The sequence below is a fragment of the Falco rusticolus genome, unplaced genomic scaffold (genome assembly GCF_015220075.1).
Source record: "Falco rusticolus isolate bFalRus1 unplaced genomic scaffold, bFalRus1.pri scaffold_50_arrow_ctg1, whole genome shotgun sequence".
Taxonomy (NCBI): Eukaryota; Metazoa; Chordata; class Aves; order Falconiformes; family Falconidae; genus Falco; species Falco rusticolus.
This window is the reverse complement of record NW_023618231.1, coordinates 82,107-100,851: the sequence shown is the minus strand read 5'-3', so window position 1 is coordinate 100,851 and position 18,745 is coordinate 82,107. Positions and strand designations below refer to the sequence as shown.

The window sequence follows — 18,745 nt, the reverse complement described above, 5'->3', positions numbered from 1 at the left end:
GAAATGAAGTTTTCAAACGAACTTCAGGTATTATTCATACTGCAATGTAAGCATTCCAGTACTGAAATATATTTCTGTTTTCTAGACCTGCAGCAACAACTGGGAGTGAAAAGAGCAAGGTACTGTAAACTAAGTTCTTGATAAACAGTTTCTGTCAACTTTTAATCACGTAGATGGGAGCAGTGTTTATGTAGTGATCAACCAGATGTACGGATTGCTGCTGGTATGCAGCTTTATTGTATTTGAGACAAATCTGTGGGCTGTGAAGGAGAGAATGAATCATTCCTGCATTTGTAATGGTCTGTAATCCTAGACAGTGGAATTACAGAAAGTACTGTATTTTTTGTAGGTCAGCATACCAACGGAAGTAACTGATGACCCTGGTTTAACTCACTCATCTGACCCAACTTCAGAGGATGTGGAATTACGAACTTCAACCTACAAGGAGGCTATGCTGCTGTTAGAACAGCTTCGTGTGGATCATACGGGTATGTTTTCAAGTCACCGTCTTCAGCTGTTACAAGTTCCCCTTAAAACATGGTTTCTTTGTATGCATTCCTAAGTATTTTAGTTTCGTATTTTGATATAATATCTCTTTATGATTAGAGATCCCCCTCAAAAGCTGTGAGACTGTCACCTGACCTGAGACGTTGCCTGCATTACCAGCCGATGTGCCCTTATGTTATCATTGGTTCTCTGTCTAGTCAGAGCTGGAGAAGCAGCTTCTTGCAAAGTACAGTTCAGCTCCTTCTAATGGGGTCATCAAAAGTCAGCAAGAGCTTTTTCTTCTTTATATCCCCTTGATGTGGTTTAAGCCCAGCCACACCAAAACACCTAAGCACCACACAGCCACTCACTTGTTCCACCCCAGTGGGGTGGGGGAGAGCATCGGAAAGGGAAAAGTGAGAAAACTCATGGGTCGGCATGAGGACAGTTTAATAGCAAAAGCAAAAGCCACGCACGCAAGCAAAGCAAAGCAAGGAATTCATCCAGCACGTCCCATGGGCAGGCGGGTGTTCAGCCATCTCCAGGACAGCAGGGCTCCGTCACGCATAACAAATACTTGGGAAGACAAAGTGCCGTCACTCTGGATGTCCCTCCCTTCCTTCGTCCTCCCCCAGCTTTATATGCTGAGCATGATGCCGCGTGGCATGGCACATCCCTTGGGTCAGCTGTCCCAGCTGTGTCCCGGCCCGGCTCCTTGCGTACCCCCAGCCTGCTGGCTGGTGGGGTGGGGTGAGGAGCAGAAAAGGCCTTGGCTCTGTGTGAGCGCTGCTGGGCCATAAGGAACACATCCCCGTGCTACCAACCCTGTTTGCGGCCCAACTGCAAAACATGGCCCCGTACCAGCGACTGCGAAGAAAATTAACACTATCCCAGCCACAACCAGCACACCCCTCAACAGCTAATGACAAAGAGTACAGCAAAATAATGGCTTTGCTTAAAAATAATAAATAAATAAATGTATAACAGGAATCAAGATGCTTGCATATATGCACAAGGCATTATATAAACATAAGCATCACTTACTAGGGCTCTTAAACTATGCTAAAATTTCATTAGGCAAGTGTTAACCTTGGCTGAAGGCCAAACTCCCCCCCAGTGCTGCCACTGCCCCTCCTTGACAAAACGGGGCGAAAAAGCTTGTGGGTCAGTGTGAAGGCAGGGCTGTCACTTCCCAGTGACTGTCACTGGCAAAACAGACTCCACCGATTAAAATACATTTGGATAGTGAGAAACAAAGACCCCAAACCTGAGAAGGACACGTCGGCACCCCCCCTGCTCAAGCTCTGCTGCGCTCCTTCCCTGCCACCTCCCCAGGCAGCGCGGGGAGGCTGCGGTCTGCAGTCGGGACGTAGCAGTTTCTCTGCTGCTCCGTCCTCGTCCCTTTTCCCTGCTCCAGTGTGAGTCCTCCCCCAGGCTGCAGTCCTTCGGGGAAAATCTCCTCCAGCCTGGGCCCTCCATGGGTCGCAGGTCCTTCGGGAAGGATCCGCCTGCTCTGGCACGGGGTCCTCCGCAGCACTGCGCTGTGGGTATCTGCTCCAGCATGGTTCTCTCCGGGGCTGCAGGGGAATCTCTGCTCTGGCACCTGGAGCAGCACCTCTCCCTCCTCCTTCGCTGACCTGGGTGTTCGTTTGCGGGGCTGGTTTTCACATGCTTTTCCCCTTCTCTGCCCGTTTCGCCCTTTCCTGCATTTGTTTTTCCTGAGGTGCTGCCAGCACGGCTGAGAGGCTCAGCTGTGCCCTGCGGTGGGTCCATCGAAACCGTCCAGTGTCCAGCACGGGGCGACCCCTGGCTGCTTCTCAGAGGGACCTTCCCACTACCGAGACCTGCCACCTGCACCTAATGCAGCAAAGCGTTGAACAGCTTATACATTGGGCAGTATTTGTGCAGCTTTGTGTCTTTTCTATCTCAAAGCAGGTTCTGCTATTTTGTTGAAACTGCAAAACATACTTCTTGAATATGAACAGAGAATAGAACGTGGGACAAATCGGTATACAGCTCTCTCACGCGAAGTAAGGGAATTGGAAGATGAAAAGAGGGAGTCACGGTTCAGAGCGGAGAAGACTCAAGATTTGAAATCCATATTGGCTCACCAAGAAGCAGAATGGAAAAGTGACATCCAAAGCCTTAAGTATGTAAACTTGTGGTCTGATAATGTATTATCTTGTCAGTGGTTTTATTCCAAAAGGCTCTGATGGTGCAGGCAACAGGGTGAGAAGTTTCCAGTCTTTTGGGTTTGGGTTTTTTGAATCCCGTGGGCCAGTTATGCTATGAAGTACATAATGTGAGAGGGGAAAAATGGCCGGATATCAGCTCCATGTACAATGTTCTGGATGATGTTTTAACTTTGTTTTCTAGCAAGAGAAGAGGACAAGAGAGTGTGTATGGGGAAATCGGATTTATAAGAGAGATTTGAGAGATGGTTGGGTTTTGGGTTTTTTTTTCATTTTGTCCTCGCGGCTTCAGTTGGCCTATAATACTAGGATTTCTGGTAACTCCACCCAGTGCAAGTCAAACCAGAGCTTAGAGCATTTGTTTGCTTACCTGTTTGTTTGTTGGAAAGGTCAAGTTTGGGATCGCCCCTTTCCCCACACTCCTGAGCTAGACCCGGAGGTGTGAGGTTTCTCATCGCTGTTGACATCACGTCAGACAGGGGTGGCCAGCAGGCACCGTAGGCAGTTGAGCAAGGACAACTGCAGAGCCCTGGCCTGGGAGGGGAGATCTCCTCGTGGTGATCCCCGGTGGGATGGCGTGGCTGGGGAGCTGGCCCAGCAGGGCCAGGCGGCCCAGGCAGAGAGCGAGCTCAGCAGGAGCCACCGTGAGCTGGCAGCTGGGGCGGCCCGCAGCGGCCTGGGCTGTCTGGGGGGCAGCAGTGCCAGGGCACTGGGGGCAGTGAGTGCCCACCCCTCCTCAGGGCTTGCTGAGCTGTGTCTCGAGCCCGGGGTCCGGTTTTTGGCCGCCCAGCCCAGGAGATCTTGCCCAGCCCGTGTGAGGTCGGCAGGGAGATGCCGGGCTGGCGCGGGGGCAGGAGCACCAGCCCTGTGAGGGGAGGCTGCGGGAGCTGGGCCTGGGGGAGTTGGGCCTCCCAGCGCGGGGGAGGGGAGTACGAGGAAGACGAGGCCTGTCCCAGCTTGGCCTGGGTTTGACTTCAGCAGGTGTTCAAAATCCTCAAGCATCTGTCAAGTATAAAGAAGTAGTATTTTCATTCTAAGTGAATTCTCCAAGCAGCGTTAAATTTATACTTTCAAAAGTTACACTTTTTGTGAAATTACGCTAGAAATTATATGTAAAGCTTTTTCCTTGCAATATACGCCATTCAAATACAAATGTTTCTGTCAGTCTTTCAAGTAATTTTAGTGGTGGTTGATTCTTGTTTTGCAGAATTTCTAAAGCAGGCTTTCAATTGGCAGTTCTTTCCTTACGTTGGTACTTGGTTTTTATTTTTTTCTTCATCATTGCAAGTATATCGGAAAAAATAGTCAAAATAAGGATCAAACACAAAGCTGCTTTCTTGTTTGGGTACCGTGGGCACACCATGGACCGTTTTTTACCATGTCAGTGCTCATTGCTGATTGTTTCAGTTGGTAAAGAAGCTGACCTTCCATAAGGCTTTCCTTATAAATCAGCTTCAAAATGAAATTGCTGTAGTTTCTCCCAGAGGTAGATCCACTGAGGTTTAAAACTGGTTTTAATCGTATCCAGCTTAAACCCCATGCATTTCTGAATCTGGTTTTGAACACTGACATCCTTCTGGAGTAAATAGAAGCTGCTTGTTCTGTCTGTGGGCAGCCTTACAGAAGGCTTGCTGAAAAATTGTTGGGTCTGCCATAGATAAGTGGCGTGCTGATTCACCAGTATTGCTTCTAGTCACTGAATCCGTAATATGTAGCCTCAGTATACCAAGAAAATGTATATTAACCATAGTAAAAGTTTATGATGCTTTGATCCGATGAGACAACAAACTCCTTTTTCAACACAATGGCTTTAATATGAAGAGGATTTATTTTTTGATTATAGAAGTGTACACACTAGTGTGCATTTCCCTGTGTAACCTTACAGAAAACTGGTACATCAATCAATGGTTTATTTCCGTATCTTGTACAACTGATATCATGGACAATGGAATGAAGTTAGAATTCTTTAAAAAGTTGAAAAGTACAGTAAAAATACGGAATCTGGAAACATTTAAGTTTTTTTATGGTTTGAGTTGTCTCTGCAAGTTCATCATGTGGAACATCTACTTTTATATCAGTGCTTTTGTTTCTCAAATACTCTGTTAAATCCCAGGTGTTCTTTGAAACAAGAAGAAGCAAAGAGACTCAGAGTAGAAGTGCTCTGTGAGAAAGTGAGAGAAAAACTCCAAAGGAAAGAAGATCAATATTGTAAAGAAAGGGAGGGGAAACAGAAACTTGAGTTACACTCAAGGAATTTAGAAATGGAGATAAGAACACTGAGAAAGCTCTTGAAACGGGTATATTAAATAATGAATTAAACACTTTCTTTTCTGCTTCTTTTCACTTGTATTCCAGTATGCCTAGAGAAGGAGGGGCTTTGTTCATGGAAGAGGCATTGGATAACTATTGCCAAATTTTGAGGGCAGTAGAGAACAGTTGGTTCACAATTGGTCTGTTCTTTTTTTTTTTTTTTTTTTTTTTTGGCTTTGCAGTTTATTAATCCTTTTTTTTCTTTTTCAGAATTTAGGTTTCATTTGTATTTCGGGCAAAGCCTGACTTTTTTCTAAATTACTACAAAACATCCTGTATTTCTTCTTCTTATATTTTCAGAAGAAAATTAAAATTTATTCTTTATAGGTGGATTATCATAGCTGTGGGGAATCAAAAATCTTTTCAAGTATTCTGGGGAGAGTGGGAAGGTGTATTGCTAGCTCTGATTTTTCTCGAGATGCAAGCAGTTGTATTACTGTAGGTTGAAGAGGAACGTGATGAAACACAGACACAGCGCTCTCAGGAAAAGAGTGCCAGAGCCCTTCAAGAAGGAATTTTGAACAACCACCTTGGGAGACAAATGGAACTAGAAGAAGAGACAAGAAGATCTATAGGAAAAAATTCAGAGGTAAGCAGATATTTTTTTTTCTAATAAGTCAGATTTCACCATGTTTGTTTTAAAGTCATCATAAATCTTATATAACTTTCCGTGTTTCTTGACGGATTATTTACAACTTACCAGTGGAACTTAACTGTGTAAATACCTTTCCTGTTTTCTCTTATGTCTTTAAAAGTTCTGGAAAGCAGCATCACTCCTGTATGGACCTGAATGACTTGTGCAAGTCGGAAACTAATAGAACACACTATTTACCCCGTTTCGTAACCTATCTGTTATTTGTCATTTCACAGACATTTTATTATCACTTTTTAGGGTTTCTAGCAACGAGACACCTAGCTACCTATGTCAAGGTTGACCAGGAAGAAAGTTGTTTGACAGTGTTTGTGTTTCCATTGCTTTTTTTTTTTAATTAGTTATTCCCTTATTGAACTTACTTACTTCAAGTATGCCTTTCTTTTCCACCTCCACATACTGAAATTTTATGATCGAATATCAACAATGAATTCAACTCTCTGTAGGAGTTAGAGTAACTGGAGGAGAAAAAGCAACCATCAACACTGTATTAAAAAAGATCTTGAAAAGAGTTTACTGAATTTCCTAAGAATGTGCAGTGCTTGGAAGCCTCGTTTGTTCCTGGCTGTGCTGCCCAATAAATGTAGGGTGAATGTGTTCAAGTGGAAAAAAGTTACACATACAATAAAGAGGAAATATCCAGGACTATTGCATTCTGGGGGTGATTGAGTTTTATAGCTAACTTCCAGTAACACAAAAGGATAAGTGTTCAGAAGACATTTGAGAAGGAAAATACCCTTTCTAGCCTTGTTTTTATCAGATCTGTAGCACAAGTAATTCAACCTTAAAGGCAATATTATAAAGGCATGCACATACAAGAAAGCACTGTCATTTTAAAAGCTTTACACTTGAGATGTTTTAAATAATTTTATTATTTGGTTGTAGGTTTAAGGGGGTATTGTGTGTTTGGGATGTTCACTTAGGTTTTAAGGAGATGTTACACTTCCGTTGTGTACGTACATTGTACATGCGCGTGGGTTCACAGAGTAGCTTATTGCCTGAAACTTCATCTTTGAAGTCACGCTTCAGTATTAGAAATGTTAAAATGCAGTTTATTGCTGAAGTTTTTTTTGTAGATTCGTTTCCCAATTGGCTCTTTATTCATGTTCCCTGTCATTCAGGAATCCAACACTGAGAGAGAAAAGGATCTGTTGTACAAGAATCAGTTACTACAAGATGAGATTGCTGTGCTAAGGCTAGAAATCAATCAAGTAAGACTTAAGCACCAGGAGGAAGAAGGAAAATCTTTAGAGGAAAATGAGACCTTGAAAGAAAAAAATGAAGCTCTCAAAAAGGAACTTAAACTGAACAAGGAAGCATTAACACAAACGGTTCTTCAGTACAATGCGCAGCTGGACTTCCTAAAGACAGAATCTGCAGTGCTGACTTCCAAACTTGAGCAGACAAACGAAAGTAAAGACAGACTAGAGGCAGAAATCAAATCATTTCATTCCCGCCTGAATGCTGCTGTTCAAGAACTTGAACGTCATCGGTCATCAGAAAAGGATGCTGAACAAAGATTTCACAGAGAACGTGATGAATGGCATCGCTTGCAAGGCAAGCTCCATCATGACCTCTCCGACACGCAAGAAACCAACAAGAGCTTGTCTCAGCAGCTGTGTAAAGCTGAAAGCAAAGCTAATAGGCTAGAAAATGAGCTTCACCAGTTGGAGCAAACCCTCAGAGAAAAAACTTTGCTTGTAGAAATGACACAAAAAGAGTTAAGTCAAGCCCAGCGTCAGGCAAAGGAATGTGATCGTGCTCAACAACTTGAGAAAGATCCAGTAAGCGAACTTGTAATAAAACAGGAGTCCTTGCAGGAGCGATTGGCCCAGCTCCAGAGTGAAAACCTTTTCCTGCGTCAGCAGCTGGAAGATGCGCAGAGCAAGAGGATCATGAAAGCAGAAGTAGTGAATGATGTGCAGGACCGGTTTAATGATACTCTGAACAAACTCAGAGCTGATACGGAAAAGCAAGTTTATCTAATAGAAGAGCGAAACAAGGATTTAAATGCAAAGTGTACTGATTTAAGGGAACAAGTCTTCAAATATGAGACTGACAAAGTAGAAAGAGAGGTAAAGTATATGCTTAGAAAGAACAATTTAAAGTTTGTCCGTTCTTGAAATTATTTTGTTTCTACAATGTACCTGGTATGTATATGCATGGGACCAAAGAATACTGATTTGTTCTGGTTTGTTATGTTTCTCTCGGAATTGCGGAAAGTTTTGGCAAACGGGATATTAGTCCTCAGATCTAAGCAGAGAACAGAAAAAAGGTATCCAAGTCTAAGCTTTGATCAAGAAAGGTGATTCTTCTTACTTAGTCCATTTTATGCCCTATAGAATAGTCTTATGTATTTGATGGTTTTGATGTAAGTCTTTCACTGATGACATGAATGAGAGTGGTATAAAAGGAGGAACCGTCCAATACACAAGGGCTGAGAAATGACGATGCAGACAAGTGAAGTGGTTGGGGATGGATTTATATGAAACTTCTACAGAGGGGAAAAAATAGTTTCTCTGGAAGTTGCTATCTAGATTGAAGAGTATTAGTAATGTCCAGATGTTAATTTCTTTATGTGTTTTGAGGGTTCGAAGGGGCCTGCCAGTTCCTCAAAGTTCATGTCAGACGGTGACCTTAAGCTTTCTCTTCTCTTCTGTGATGTGTAGCCACACTCCAGCAGTACTGTCAATCATTGTAATCTGTGACTTGCTTTGTATTCTTACTGCCAAAATAACAGGCTCCTTTTGAAGATCATGTGAGAGAGTGTGTGTGTATATGTATATAGCTATATATGAGCTATCCAGAGGTTTGTAAACCTAATCTATGAGTATAAAGGCAGTTGTTGTTCTAAAACAAGTTGATTAAGAAGACTACAAGAGGATGTGATTCAACATACCCTTAAAGTGTATCTCAAAAGAGCTTTCAGATATATGTATTCATTTAGTTATATTTGTATAATGAAGGAACAGAACAAAGAACAATCTAATACAAAGTCCTGCCTTCAGTCATCAGAGTACTATTTGCAGTCAAACTATGGCTCTTAGATCACAACAGATTTCTTTGGGTTTTGTTAGAAAAAAATACCTGATTGCAGTGTGTGTTTGTGTATTGTTCAAGGAAGAGCAATACTTGAGCCTTTTTTCTGTGTTAGGAAGCAGAAATCCTCACGAACAGCTGCTGATAGTCAGAGGTGCTCAGCCGAGAAAAGGATGATGAGAGGTCATCATCCGTGCAGATGCCTGCTGGTGGCAGGCAAATTTTGATACCTTTGGGTTCAATCTAAAGACAGGTCTAATTGTATAATCGAATAAATTAAAGGCATATTTCGTGTTCTTAGGACTTTCTTCATGCTCGTTTAACTGTGTCGTTAGGGCATGGTCAGACAACTGCAGCAGGAGCTTGCTGATGCACTTAAAAAGCAATCTATGTCAGAAGCTTCACTTGAAGTTACTACACGCTACCGCAGTGACCTGGAGGAAGACAAGCTCCGCTTGCAAAAGGAGTTGGAAAAGGTTAAAACTGAGGTACATAATGTCTGTAACTAGATGAATAAATCTGAGTGTATCTGTTGAAAGTAGGAGTGAATGTTGTCCTAAAACCCTAGAAAAAAATTCAACAGAACAGATTTAATGACGTGTGAATTAATTTCACTGTTTTACAAATGTGTCCAACTCTTTGGCACGAGGATGCTGTGCCCTTACTTGGGCAAAGGTTTGTATTTGCTAAGATGCTTTGCAAAAGAAAATGATGTGTCTCTAGTTTATTGCATTTGGTTTGGCCAAGCATGTTGTCTGATTTTGGAAAAAAATACAAATACTGTACTGCTGCATTGGTGCTTTTTTATGGGGTCACTGCTCCTTCCCTGCCCCACCACCACAGAACCTGTGAATTCAAATGCTTTTGTAACTTACTGTGCATATATATGCATTTCCCTCCACCTCCCTCTTCTTTGGCCCTGCTCTCATTTGCCACGTTTAAGCAGCTTTCTTGCAAGTGAATTGTAAGCTAATTTTGGGCACGGGGGGGCGCCACGTTTTTAAATTTTCTTATGAAAACTGAAGTATAGAGGCCTTGGAGTTCTGAAAACAGATAATCTTAAATCTCCTTATGAGGCAGTTGTGAAGTCACTTCAGGAGAAGAATGAACTTTTTAATCCACACTTTCAATGGAGGAGCAAACACGTGGATACAAAGAGTGTCCCAAGTCACTGACAGGGTACGAGGGGCAGTGTCGGTGCTCGGAACCGTGCTGCAGGAAATCAGTGGAGGGATGGGAGAGGCCAGTGTAAAAGATGGTGAAGTAACACAGCTTGTGTTTATTTGCTTGGAGAAGTGAAGGTCTGAATGTACTTGAAAGGATTACAGCTCTTTGGGTAGAGGGTATGTGCAGATATATGCAGGACTTGAATTCTTCAGCAGCAGTCGATTCCTTTGACTCCTCTCTACAAAAGCTCATCTGACTACTGTGGATTCTTACTGTGAGTTTACAGTTGCGGGAGTTGGAAGAACAGCATCTTCAGTCTGAGCATTGTGTTCATGACTTGAAAGCTGCCTTGGATAATAAGGAAAGAGAAGTAACAGCTTCTTCCCAGAAACTGCAGGAGCTCCTGAAGGCATCTTCTGGGACTAACACTACTATAAAACAACTGCAAGAAGACGTGCAACGGTAAGAGAATAACACAGTGAAACAAGGTGTCTGCCGCTTTCCGGGATTGTGTGGAGGGAACAGGATAGTGTTGTTGCATCACAGCAAGTTAATACACGATTTTGAAGGATGCTTTTGTTTTAGATGATGTTATTTCACACTGTTCTTTCAGAATTGGTGCTAGGGTGGATTTCCCTAATAAGACCTGTATTTCTTTTTAAGCCTTGAAATTGAAAATGCCAGATTGGAAGCCACAGTCCAGCAACAGAGCGATAGGATTGAAGCACTTCAGAGAGATCTGCAAGCTTTTGCCTCGGTAAGCTGGTCATAAACTTCCCTCTTTGTGAGCTCCTGAGCCCAGTTGCTTATTTCTGTGGGAAAGCGATAAGATGAGGTTTTCCTGGAGAGCCTAGGGGAGCTCAGTCCCTGTGTTCTACTGATTATAGGCTGCTTGAACCGTTCCCTAGCTTTCTGGGTTTGAGTTTTCCCATGCTACTATAGCAAGTCCTCTTTAACGCTCTGAAAGGTAAGGAGTTGCCACTAATATGCTGGTGTAACTACTGTCTGCTTTAGACCCGTCTTGACATTAGATGCTGCTTCAGGCACTTGTTGCAAAGTGTAGCATTAAAAGTATTTATCAAGTTAAATCTTGGAAATACCACAGGGGATATTGATGCTGGAGGCCTGACGGGCATCATCAGATGGGAACAAAAATTGTACTCCTCAGAGTTTTTGCTGCTCAGCATTGCATTTCCCTTGCCTACTTGATGTGTGTCTGTTTCTGTGAAACAGTGAAGAGGTGTGCCAGTGGTGTCATTTGCGTAAGTCAGTGCAAGCCTTGGAATTTCCCACTCTCTCTACACAGTGGTTAATTTTAGCTCAGAGAAGGTGCTTTCACCTGTGGCCTGTATGAAGCAAATTCATTTTGTATTGTAACCGGTGACCTAGGGTTCCTGTTACAACTGTAGTTGTTAATTAGTGCTGAAGAGATTTTGAAAACGACTACATGTGAAAGTTGAATTTTGTGATACACTGATACTGACAAGAGAAGAGGAAAGGCAGTCACGGCGCTGGTCCTTCCCCTGTGGTTATTGGGGTACGGTTTTCAAATGTACTGTGGGTGGAGAAAGCTACTCCTGCCTGTTTTCATTGACGATCCTTTGCGTACCACATGGCGTTCTCTCTCCCCGAAGCAAAGAGCAGAGGTGATGATTGCTGACAGTTTTACAGTGGTATCAAACTAAAGCCATTCTGATTGGTGCTGGGTGTAAAGACTCTAAGAATGAAGAGGTGTATGTAATATTGGGGTTTTTTTGGTCATGAGGTGTAAACTTCAGTCTGGAAAGTCATAGTGTGTCTTCTTGCTTCTCTTCTTGCTTCTGTAGGTCCATAACCACCTGGAAGACTTGATAACTAGCTTACGGACAACGCAGGCAGCTGCAGAGGGCCACCACCATCAAGAGGTACGTGAGTGGCTTCTATGAGTGTTTCAGTTTTTGAAATTGTGCAGGTAATTGAAAAGATCAGGTGGGCTGTGTAGGCACAGTGCACCTCACAATACCCTTCTGGTTTTAGGGCAAGGCACCCTCGAGGGAAAAGACTGTAAATTTCCTCATTCCCTTCCTGCTGTCTTTTGTATCTGTGTCGTGGTGTGCAAGACAGTTGTGTTTGTCAGCATAATTCATCTGATGAATTCTCTCCCCCATCCTACCAGGGGGAGCGAGCAAATGGCTGTGTGGTGCTGAGCTGCTCACTGGAGTTAAACCAAATGGCAGATAATGGATAGGATGGATGTTGTGGGCGGGGGGAGACCTATGGCTGAACGTTGAGAGAGAAGACCGGCATTGGGAGATCCGTGTTAACTTTGCAGCTTTGTCAGAGCTTACCTTTGAGACAGTGTTTGCTTCTGTTGTAAGACCCAGCGTTTCACCTACTCTGTAAGGACACTTGAGAAAGTTGTACACCCTAAGGATTTTTTTAATCTAAGCCTTTGTGCTAAGGTCTTCATGACTTTCTGTAGATTAGTAGACATCTTTTTTTTTTTTTTTTTCTTTCCTTAGAGTGCCACTAAAAGCATGTAGTCAGCTTGCATTCTTTATATTTGAACTGAATCAGCAAGTTCTGTTTCACTCAAATGCATCTGTTGGATAAATCTTTGTCCCTTTGGGTAGAAGCATTAATAGCATTGTTGATTTGAAAATGTTTTCTTGCTTTCAGGAGATGTACAGCTGTTACAGAAGCTGTGAGGGTAGGGTATTTTCTGTGGTGAGCACTAGAGGAATTATTACATTATAAAGTATGTATCATTATGAAATCCAGAGGACCTTTTCAGGAAAGCTATAGGGTGATTTTGTGTGTGTGTGTGTGCGCGCATGTCATCTTATCCTCTAAAGTTGTAACCTCATCTTGTCACTTCTAGAGTATTCCTTCTTCCCACCAGCTCCAGCTGCTGTTCTTGGTTATGTTTCCTACATAACATGTTTTACACTCCTCATCAACCTTAACTGTAGGTCTTGGATGGGGAGAGGAGAGCTTAGGCCTGTTTCTGTGTAAGTTACTGCATTCTCCTGCACTCTGGTCTTTCCTGGCCACCTTACTTTTTCTTTTGGCACTGTTGCTTTCACAGACACAGAAGCAGAACATGCTGGCTCTGACGTCGAAGGACTTGCACAGCATGTGGGAGGAGCACTTGAAGTCAAGATTCCACCTTGAAGAGCGCGTTGCTCAGCTTGACAAGGAAAAGGCTGAACTGTTGCAACAGGTGAGCCCAGAAAATTCTCCAGTCACTGAGCCAATACCCAGGAGAACCACATGCACCTTCTGGTCAGGTTCTTACATATCATTGTTTTCTGTTATCCCTGCCATTCAGGCTGCGAGTACCTTATCGTTTGGGGGTCATGGAGGAAGCAAATAAAAGCTAGATGGGTATCCTTGTGTAAGTTCTGGAGTGGCTCTGTTGGGAAGAGTTCCCAGTGTGGTTTGCTATCAGTTGAGCACATCGAGCAAGGCCACAGTTCCCAGTTCTTCCTTGGATTTTGTGTGGTCATCTTCTGACCCCTTGGTTTCTGGGCAGGTTTAAAATGCTTGATGTTTCCAGTGCGTGTGTGGAGGAGCTGCTGTATGTTTTCAGCGTAGCGGGAGCTTAAAAGCCTTGCAGAAAAACATACTGAAGGAATGCTGGGTAAATGAACGAGTGCTTGGGAAACAAGCAGCGCCTGCCAGTTGCCAAGGGACAGCCTTCCCCTTTTCTCCTTTTCTGTAGAGGGAAAATGGAAGTACAAAGTCAAAACAGCTGCCAGCTCTCCTCTGGTGTGGCTGAGAAAACACCAAGAGGAGGAAAACCAGCATGTGGCTAAGTAAATGGCCACACAGAAGAGGTGGAGGTAATGGCCGAGGGGAATAAAATGTTGAAGAACTCCAAAAGATCAGATTCCTCCACAAGCCCCTGCCTGCTGGTTGCTGGAAGATCCCATGAAAGCTTTGGATGGATCCATGTTCTCCCATGAAGTGCATACCTACGTAATCCCTACTATGAGCAGAGGCACTGCCAAAAGTGTTCTCCAGCATCTTTTCCACCTGTTATGTCTAGAAGAGGATGGCCTTTGCTTCAGCGAGGGCATCTGTTTCTGTAGTTACGTATTGGTCTGTTTGATGTGAAACCTGAAGGGATGGAATATCCTCAGGAATTCCGTCCCATGGCATTCTGTGGAACGTGGCTAACGGATAGAGACGTCCGGCAGCTTCTCTGTGGAGAACGCTAGATGCACAGACTGTACGTAGGTATTTTTCCTGTGCTCTGTGTGTGTGATACATCTTTCAAAAGAGAAAAGAAAGATGTGAGAGTGAAAGAAAGGAAGTGAAGAAGCTGGTAGAGTTGAAACGCCCAGCTGAACTACGTCTGGACCAAGAAATGAAAAGAAACCTCGATCTGCAGAAAGACTGTAAGAGGGACGGCTTTTTAGCATGGTGAAGAGGTATCCCTGCGTAGAAGTCATGTTTTATTAAACTTTAGTGTAAAAATAGGTGTACCTAACTGTGAGCAGATGCCGGCCTCGTGTTAGTTCTTGCAAGGTACTTCTGTACACCAGCCCCTAGTTTTCACTAGCTGCCAAAACAACTGCAGGTGCAGGTTGCCCTGCAGTTCTCCTGGGAAAAAGGGAGTCTTTCATTCCTCTTTTCAGGTGAAATCTGGACTCTCCAAGTGTATGTGGCACAGGAATACTGGTTTTTCCTGGTAATTCCTGGTGTGTCAAGCACGTTAAAGATGAAGCAAGCTGTGTCTGTGCTGTTTACATGAGAGTATGTGAAAAAGTCCAGTTTTGTTCCTTTGCTTCATTGTTTTCATGACTAGTTTGCTGTGCAGGTTGAAGAGGCTGCTGAGCAGAGCTACGAAGGAACTAAGGGTGTATGAGGAGAGAGGGGGACTGTCCCAGCTTAATTTGCAGGGAGAAATGAAGAACAGGTATTCTGAAATGGTCAATGAAATTGGCAGATTAAGAACAAAGGTGAGCTTTGCTTTGTTTGGGTTATTGTGGTGTTTTTTCTTGTGAAACCTTTGTTCTTTCTTTATACTTCTTTTCATATTGTTGACTTTTTTTCTTGGCTGTATTTCTGAAATTATTTGACTGTTTTTTGATGTTCCTTCTATGGTCACAGTAGTAGACGACTGTAATACTGATGTAGTTCTTAGGGGTAAAGATGGAAGTGTTACGTACACAGCAGTATCTGCGAGGGCACATCAAGGGTAGGCTGTCCTGCAGAGGAAGGGCAAAGCAAGAGCCACAGCAAGGCTGGCAGGGTCTGTGACCACACAGGCCGGGGATCAGCCCCACAGGCCCTCACCAAGAAGAGCAGAAGAGTTCTGGGGACAGTAAGCAGAGTGCTCCAAGAGTGCAGATCACCAGGCCGGTCCATAGGGATGGGCAGGTCTGCAGTTCTACTGGGCCGTCACGTCCATGGGTGAGGGTCAGGGCTGAGAGCAGTGAAGGCCCAGCGCAGGCCTGGCTGCAGCTTGAGGCCGTGGCAGCATCGTCGGGCTCCGACGGATGCATTCCCTCTCGGAAGAGAGGGGAGTAACGCCACCATCACTCGGAACAGCTCTGTGCAGTTGGCCTTGCCCAAGGTCACCCCCTGAAGCCTGTCTCGGGCACGAGTTGAGCAGGAGGCAGGTGGGGGTTTGCTTTTCGGAATGGTGTCTTTGCTTCCCAGGGCACAATGCAGTGTGAGGTGGTGCGGAAGAAACCCTGTAACTTGTTGCTTACTAGTAGCTGACTCAGTCCGTCTTTCCTGGTCTTAGAGACCCACAAATGGTTTTGAGGTTGCTCTGCGGCGAATGAAGAGACGGGACGCAGCTTGATGCAAGCAAATGTCAATTTATTGTACAGAAGCACACGTTTTTATACACTTTCAGAAGCTGCGCGTTTTAAACTAATTGGTTCTTGAAGCTAAGCCTTGCATACTAGGCAATCCCTGATTGGTGGTTAACTGCCATCAATTAACAGCAAGGTGTTACCTTTCCTTGGCGCCATCCGTCTCCCACTCCCCTGTGCTCTGCAAACATGCCTCATCATGTTAATTGTTGTCTAGACAAGCTCGAGCACATTCCCCTCAGCTAACCGATTGCCGCGCGTGGTCCTAGTTTCCAGCCCGCTCCTGCATTGCTCTGGCCGTTCGGTAGCATGTGACCTTTTAGCTGCTTCTCCGCTCATTACTGAGATAGCTGTGTTTCAAAGTTATGCTCCTTTTTAGAAGATATTATTGTAGAACGAGTCAACTGCCTTGACAGTGGCTCATTTTTAGTTCACAGGTTAGCAGCATATTTGTGTTCCTGTTGGAAGAGTTATTTTGAATGACAGGGAATGGAATTACGTTTGGGCAATTTTAAATAAGTGTAAAGTTTCTACGTATTTTAGAGACTTTCAAGTGTTGACTCTGCTGGTTTCCCCCACTTTTTTAAAAATAAAAGATGATGGGATATCATGTTTTATGGTTAATAGGTATAGACGATGGATGTTTCTGGAGGGGGAAAGAAGGGGATAGAGCTGTAGTTGACCATTGGGACCTATGGGAAGTCTGATATTTCCTGGAAATCTTTTGAAAACAAACTGTAGCTTTGACCTAAAGAGACTGTCTTCTGCCACCAGTGCTGTAAAAGCGGTGTTCTGAACCACTATTTCCAGATCGTTAGCGTAATGGAAGAGAAGGGTACCCGTTTCTTGCCTTGTCAGTTCTGTGACGAAGCTTTGACCGTGTGACAGCATGTGACAATTCCTCTGAAGCGTGACACATGGTTCTTTTTCTGATGAAACCAGAATGTGGCTGTGATGTAACTGGGTATGGGTGTGTTTGATTTCCTATGATCGTATGAACACCTCGCAGAAGAATAGCCCTAGTGCTTTTCAGCCTAGCCCTGCGGGTGTCATGCCGCTGGTTTGGTACCTCTCGGTCCGTGACCCACTGCAGAACTGAGGAAGGATGGGAACCTGAGGAATGCTGTCAGAAATTATGTGAAAGCTGTTCTTGTTTTAAAAGAAGAGCCTGGTTTCACTTTTGTTTTAACACTGAATCAGCAGATGGTAAATACAGTGTTGATGGCCAACTCCTTTACCAATTTTCACAGATTTGACTAATTTTAGATCCCTCTGAGTTCCCTGGTTTTTTTCCCCTTTCCTGTCGTACAGGTTGATGAACTTTCCCAGCAGCTGGAGATAGAGTCTAAAAAAGGCATGCAGCTAGAAGCACAAAATCATGATTTGCGAGAGGAGTTGTCCACCATGCGTGGGAACCATGAAGAACTGGAGAAGAGCAAAAGCCAGCTGAAAGAAGAGGTGGCTAATCTCAAACACCATATGGAGACTAACATGGTGGATCGCAGCCAAATAGAACAATACAAAAGAGAGGTGGAAGAACGAGCTGCACAAGAAATAAGACAAAAACTGCAAGAAGTCAACCTGATTTTGCAGGTAAGTTAATTTCTTATGTGTGTCTGTTATAGACTTCTGTTTTGGTTGTCATTTTTAGGGGTGGTGGTGGTGCCTGATTCCATGTGTTACGCTGTACTTCTGTTTTTCCTGAAGGGCAGTGGGAGAAGGGAATATGGTTGGGCAAGATGCTTTCATGTGCGTGCAGTGTGCCTGCAGGCCCTGAATCAAAAACTTGCCAAGGTAGGATTTCATTTTGCAGTTCTTGGAGGGGTATCACTGTCCACTGGTCTTGTTCTCATTGTTTATCCTTGAATGGGTATTGCAACTTAGAGTTGTCACAGCCAGGCATACGCATCTTCCTTAGTCATTGCACAAGGGGCAACGCTCAGAAAAGAAGTCACCAAAGCTGCAGGGTGGGGGCTGGGGGTGCGGCATCTCCATAATTTCTTTGAGGAATGCTATGCCCTGTCCTACAGAGATAGTGTTCTTCATCAGTAGCTTTGATGAAGAATAGTGCTAAGATGGGGGTTCTTTCTGAATGAAAAGAATCATTCAGTGTGGTAGTTCCAGGGTTCTGCCCTGGTCGCTGATGGCAGTGAGGAGGCACAGTTGCCTCGCTGAATAGAGCTGGGCCCTTGAAACTGGGTACGTGCAATTGACTGGCGAGGAGAGTTCTCTTTTTCTTTGCGGTGGTTGAAAGTGTGTATCTACTTCAGATGCAGGCAGCCTCCCAGGACAGATTAGAACAAATCAGAGCCAGTCATCATGCTTTGCTGACAAGCCAGCTAGAACAGAGAATTGGAGACCTCGAACGTGAATTAGACAGGATAAAAAATACCCAGCGAGACAGTACTTTTCAAAAAGAATCCGCACAGGCAGAAGTGGAAAAGTACAAAGACCTGTATCTGGAGGAAGTTAAAAATGGAAGGTGCCTAGCAAATAAACTGGAAAGGTAAGTCCCTGCCTTTTTGGGGTGATAATAAGATACTACTTTTTCCTCAAGCAGTTTTCTTCAGTTAAATACCTTTTCTACATCTGGTCAGCATTATGCATAAGATAGCATATTTGTGATGAAAGTACCTTAAGGCTCCCCCCTGTTCATTGGAACTATCTTCGCTTCTCTTCAGTGTTCCAGCAGTAACACCACCGATCATGGGCGTTAATAGGATATTTTTGAAGTTGAGTTTGTTTTAACAGGCAGCCTTTTTGCCAGTCTCTAATCTCCGCTGCTTCTTCTAAGTATGGCAGAAAAGAGAATGTCACTGTCCTTTACTGCTTGAATAAGGATAGGCCCTTCAGAGAACGGCATTTGATGCTATGAAGAAGAACAACAAAAATCTTTTGGCTTCCATTTTAGCAGCATGTCATAGGTTTCAGCTTTCTTTGGGAAGGGAAGGGTAGCCCAGAGTTCTTACGCAGGTGATGTACCTTTCAGAAAAAGCTATGTAAACCCACGGTGTGCACAGACTGCTTTGAGGCCTTAATGCTGAGAAGTCCAAAGTATTGGTTAACTCTTGCTGCTTCTTGCAGGTAGA

At 44.0% G+C, this 18,745-nt stretch overlaps 1 protein-coding gene across 17 annotated transcripts in view; it reads left to right on the top strand.

Annotated features, from left to right (window-relative positions):
• ANKRD26 (ankyrin repeat domain 26) overlaps positions 1-18,745 on the top strand; it is a 52,440-nt gene that overhangs the window by 23,690 nt on the left and 10,005 nt on the right. For 11 of the 17 annotated variants that reach the window (XR_005102157.1, XM_037374830.1, XM_037374829.1 and 8 more), the window contains 16 exons: positions 86-119; positions 350-488; positions 2,422-2,635; positions 4,792-4,975; positions 5,431-5,577; positions 6,762-7,715; positions 9,015-9,167; positions 10,133-10,308; positions 10,510-10,603; positions 11,673-11,750; positions 12,914-13,048; positions 14,123-14,235; positions 14,639-14,792; positions 16,968-17,249; positions 17,364-17,450; positions 17,927-18,162. Coding sequence is in view for 16 of the 17 variants with exons in the window: in XM_037374830.1 (XP_037230727.1) it covers positions 86-119; positions 350-488; positions 2,422-2,635; positions 4,792-4,975; positions 5,431-5,577; positions 6,762-7,715; positions 9,015-9,167; positions 10,133-10,308; positions 10,510-10,603; positions 11,673-11,750; positions 12,914-13,048; positions 14,123-14,235; positions 14,639-14,792; positions 16,968-17,249; positions 17,364-17,450; positions 17,927-18,162 (3,180 nt within the window). In the remaining variant the exon portion in view is untranslated. The remainder of the gene's footprint in view (positions 1-85; positions 120-349; positions 489-2,421; positions 2,636-4,791; positions 4,976-5,430; positions 5,578-6,761; positions 7,716-9,014; positions 9,168-10,132; positions 10,309-10,509; positions 10,604-11,672; positions 11,751-12,913; positions 13,049-14,122; positions 14,236-14,638; positions 14,793-16,967; positions 17,250-17,363; positions 17,451-17,926; positions 18,163-18,745) is intronic. The other 6 variants (XM_037374837.1, XM_037374839.1, XM_037374827.1 and 3 more) reach the window with 5 other exon arrangements.